Raw genomic sequence first — 4,924 nt, forward strand, 5'->3', positions numbered from 1 at the left:
ACATATCTCAATTCAAAATTTTGCAATATTTAAGACAACCAAAAACACAACACACCAAACCAGAACCCAACAAAGCAATTCAGTACAATTCAGGTTAGATTAAACTTTAAAGAGAGAAATGGGATATTCAATACGAGGAATCTTAGAAATGGGTATATAAGAACTTCACAAAGCATTGCAAACGACATAATATATTCTTTATCACATAGTTTAACATATGCAAACATACCAGGAATGAACACCACTTCCGACATCGAATGGTCATGGATAAAACAAAATTTTAATATGGTCAGAATAAAGTTAATTCAAACACTCACCTACTAAAAGTTTCCTAATGATTTACTATGTAGAAAGCGAGTTATTCTCCAATATATCGCTTAAAAACTGTACCCAAAATTCACTGGAAAGCAAACACGAGGAATCAAAATACCAAGTATCTTCTGCGATACTAAGCACTGAAAATTTGAAAACCACTTCAAACAAGGGAAAGACAATATCCGATTATTCCATACATAGCTAGTCCATAAGCTTCTTATGATTCAAACTGCACGCCATCAAAGAGGTGCTATGAAGTAGACTCCAAGAAAGCAAGTTTTGAAACAATAATTTCACCAATCATGCATAGAGACATGAACAAAAAGTATTCTGGGCTTCAAATGAATTGTTTACCTCAAAGTTAGTGCATTTCGAACACCATTCAATCAATTCCCCAGCTTTATTCTAATTAGTGAAAGAATGCAAGAACAGTTGAATGCAATATTTTCAAAAACAGTAAGGTTGAATGCAAAACATGTCATAACCGATCAAAAATAATTTCCCAAAACTCAAAATCGGGTAGTCTCACAGATAACAAATAATAGATAAAAGTACCATAGAGCATAAGCGATGTATCTAAAACAGGAGCAACTCATTGTCAAGCAGCATTCAAAAGTGAATACTATATTAACTGAGCAAAAGAGGAGTCGTATCTTTTAGTATCGACGACCACCACGACCGTAGCTGACGGGTGGGACGACGCCTACAGGACCTTGGTCCTCTCTAAGCACGACACCAGGCAGGTCCTTCATGCCGAGCGACTCCAACAAATCCACAGTCTCCTGGTCAACCTCAATGCGATCGACCTCAATTGCGGATTGATCGGGCACGAAATCCATGCGGCGCTCACGCTCCTCTTCCTGAAGCTTCAAAGAGATACCACGAACGGGTCCTTTCTGAATCCTCTTCATCAGATGGGTGGAAAATCCAGCGATCTTGTTGCGGAGGCGCTTTGAAGGGATGATAGCCACCTCTTCCAGAATCTTCTTGTTGGTGTGGAAATCTAGTGTCATCTTAGAGTAATACCGCTCAATTACCTGGCGGGAGGACTTCTTCACCGTCTTCGTGCGGACGCGACCCATCTTTTGCGGGGGATTTCGGTGGCGACGGCGCCGGCGCCAGGGCGAGGGGATGCGGCAGGTGAGCGAGCAGGGCTAGGGTTCGTTGCAGTTGCAGAGAGCATATGAATTATTTTAACGAGTTTAGTCTGCCGCTTAGGTTTTTACTAAATGGGCCGCATTGATTGGGCCAATTATCTTTTATTTGGGCCTAAATGCAGTAATGATTTATATATTACATTTTAAATGAATTGAAAATTTTATGGAAATTTGTTGTCGTTACAATATTAGACTTGGTTTACCAAACAAGTTTTAAAAATTTTGGTATTATTCTATTTTGAAAATATCATATCAACTTTATACTCCGTCCATCGTCTAAAAATAGTCTCAAAATTTTTGGGCACTGGATATAATATGTAGGATTTTGATTGGTATTTTTGTATTTTTCATTACAAAAAATAGAAGGGTAAACTGGTCGTCAATAGGAATTTTATAGGTCATTTGTTTGTCAAACACATTCATTCATTACCAAAAAAAAGTACTTTTTGTAGCGAATAAACTGTCTGTAAAAATAAATTCAGTCATAAAAAAAAAAAAAATTGTTACGAAATTTGTTGGAACAAAAATTTTTAATGTTAGGTCAAACTTTTTTTTTTATTTGTTTTGATAATTTTATCGTAACAACTATAGATAGTACGATGTCATATATATTTGTTACGCAATTCAAGCCGCAACAAAAAATATCGCTATTAATATATACGTAATAACTACATATATATATATATAGATAGCGAAAAAAATCAATTTTGGTTCCAATATAAACAATTTCAATCAATTTTGGTCTCATTATAAACAATTTTTATCAATTTTGGTCCCACCATTAAAAAACTAACGGAAATTGCTGACGTGGACATGACAGAAATTGATGAGTTTTTTATAAGTATTTATCGAGTATATTCTTTTGGAAGATTTTGTCTAAAATTCTACTATTTAGCAAAAAAATTTCTCTTACAAACATCCAATTAATGTATTGAAATTTTTGCTAAATAGTATAATTTTAGACAAAATCTTTCAAAAGAACATACTCGATAAATACTTATATTTGAACTAAAATTGATATATTTTAATTATATTATGATTATTATTATTTTTTTCCATTTTAACTATATCAACTATTCTAAATTCAAAAAAAAAATTAAAAATATAACAACCGAAGCAGAAAGATACACGGCCGTGTAGAATTATACATGGCCGTGTAACAACATGGTCATGTATAATTATACACTGAAATATACATGGTCATGTAACAACATGGCCGTGTATAATTGTACATGGCCGTGTAACAACATGGCCATGTATAATTATACACTGAAATATACATGGCCCTGTAACAACATGACCGTATATAATTGTACATGGTCGTGTAACAACATGGTAATGTATAATTATACACTGAAATATACATGGCTATGTAACAACATGGCCGTGTATAATTGTACATCGTAGGTCAACTGCCACGTCACCTCCGTCATGTCCACGTCAGCAATTTCCGTTAGTTTTTTAACGGTGGGACCAAAATTGATAAAAATTGTTTATAATGAGACCAAAATTGATTGAAATTGTTTATATTGGGACCAAAATTGATGAGTTTTTTATATTGGGACCAAAATTGATGAATTTTATATATTGGGACCAAAATTGATTAATTTTGATTATATTGTGACCAAAATTAATTTTTTCCCTTTTCTATTTGATTTGAAATCTTTGGTTATATTAGGATTTCTTCGGAGTGAATTGTTATTCTATATTTTTATTATGTGATCCGAGGAAGGCTTTGCATGCTGGTTTATCTCCAGTATGCTACTCTTTATTCTTTTGAGTTGCACGCATATTCAATTTTGGCTAACCATCGAAAGAAAATCAATACATCACCAATTTCAAAGGTTTTAATCTTCAAGTGAAATGTGAAGCTTCTGGCTCCAATAATCTCTCCCCCTTGTCGAGTTCAAGTGTTGGGGGAATCCTCAAATAGTCAAATCATATACCGAAGTTGTCCCTGAGATGAACCTATGGAAAATTATGTTGCTTATAGAAAGGTGATTATGTTATCTTCTAGATGTGTTTTTGCATATCCAATTTCTTAGCCATGTCTTCTTGTTCTGGTTCTTTAATCTCTGCTTAAGTTCTTAGTTTATACATTTACTTGTGAATGGACGGAAATGGTAGCTTTTTATATAGTGGATCAATGAAGTGGTACATTTCATATCAGCTTTGAGTTTTCAGACCTATAAATTGCATTCTTACTACGACACTCCTAATTCTAATGCATTTTTTCTTAACTGCTAGATTCTTGTAGGACTGCGGAGTTGTGTCTAATGGATCACTTTGCATTGCAACGCCTATTAAGGGGTAGAAAGGGATGCACCATGCACAAAAGAATGAGAGTGAAAAGCTTGAGTTCTAAACCAGTTTCAAATGCAAATACTTCATCGAGTGCTAGAAATATGGATTCCGGCAGAGGGGAATCAGCTAAAGTGTGTACTAATTTTCAATATTAACCATATATCTATGAGGCATTGAGCAATAACATTGGTCCTATCGCGGATTCGTCTTGGATGACGGGTCACCTTGTCGAAGAAAGCCTTTTCAAAGAAGCAATATGTGTTTGGAGCATAAGGGAAAAATGATTCAAAAAATTTATTATACATGGGATGTGAAACAAATCCATTTTCTTTGGATGATAAGGTGAGTTAATTAAATGTTGTGCATTGACAAGTTGCTCTGGAGTAGACAAGATAAGATAAAATTGTGCGTGTGTATATATATATATATATGATTGGTAGTTATGAGCTTAATTTAACTTAATAAGATTATTTCAGGAGCCTGCAGGAGTTTTGGCTTACTTGTGCTTTGTGCATATTGAAATGAATTTAAATAGTTGCTGCATTTTTTGTAGATTTTAGTTAGTTATAGCAATGTCTTCTTGTTCTATTAAATGATATCAATAAAAAATATACTATACAAAAAAGTTTCCGCCCAACCACAGTTATTTATTTCTTTGTGTCAAGGATTATGCTTTTGTTATATGTATATTATTATACTTACAACAAACAACCTAGTTGTTAATCGATCTCCATGTCGTGTGAATGAAGGTTGTTCCACAGGCTTTGACAATTAAATATGAATTATATTGTGGTACATGGTGTGTTACATGATGATATTATCGTTCATTTCTTTGAAAAGCTGATTCGTGCTATACCATATATTTTTTTTAGGTTGATTTGCATGTAATTCATATTTTTTGCTCATTACTTAATTGTGCAAATTATACTTGCACATGTGATGAACTATGTTTGGATATGTCATTTAAAAAATTATCAATGCTTGTATTCTTTCTATCCTTAGCTGCCGAAGTATTCGAAAAAGCAACTGTTCATTTGCTCCATTTCTGTTTTTATTTGTATATTTACTCGAATAATTATTTGAATATAATATTATATAAAATAAAATGCTCTATTTGTACCTTAACAACCATTAAAAAAAAAATGCTT

At 33.3% G+C, this 4,924-nt stretch overlaps 1 protein-coding gene across 1 annotated transcript; it reads right to left on the bottom strand.

Moving 5' to 3' along the window:
- Positions 1-777: 777 nt before the first annotated feature.
- LOC127264918 (40S ribosomal protein S17-like) lies at positions 778-1,508 on the bottom strand. The gene has a single exon (XM_051294515.1). The coding sequence runs from the start codon at positions 1,395-1,397 to the stop codon at positions 972-974; it is 426 nt and encodes a 141-aa protein (XP_051150472.1). The 5' UTR covers positions 1,398-1,508; the 3' UTR covers positions 778-971.
- Positions 1,509-4,924: the final 3,416 nt, after the last annotated feature.

This window comes from Andrographis paniculata, unplaced genomic scaffold (assembly GCF_009805555.1).
Source record: "Andrographis paniculata isolate CXL003 unplaced genomic scaffold, ASM980555v1 Contig71END, whole genome shotgun sequence".
Lineage (NCBI taxonomy): Eukaryota > Viridiplantae > Streptophyta > Magnoliopsida > Lamiales > Acanthaceae > Andrographis > Andrographis paniculata.

What these genes read in the sequence shown, in the direction of transcription:
- LOC127264918 (XM_051294515.1), bottom strand. Translation starts at nt 1,397, where the DNA reads ATGGGTCGCGTCCGCACGAAGACGGTGAAGAAGTCCTCCCGCCAGGTA.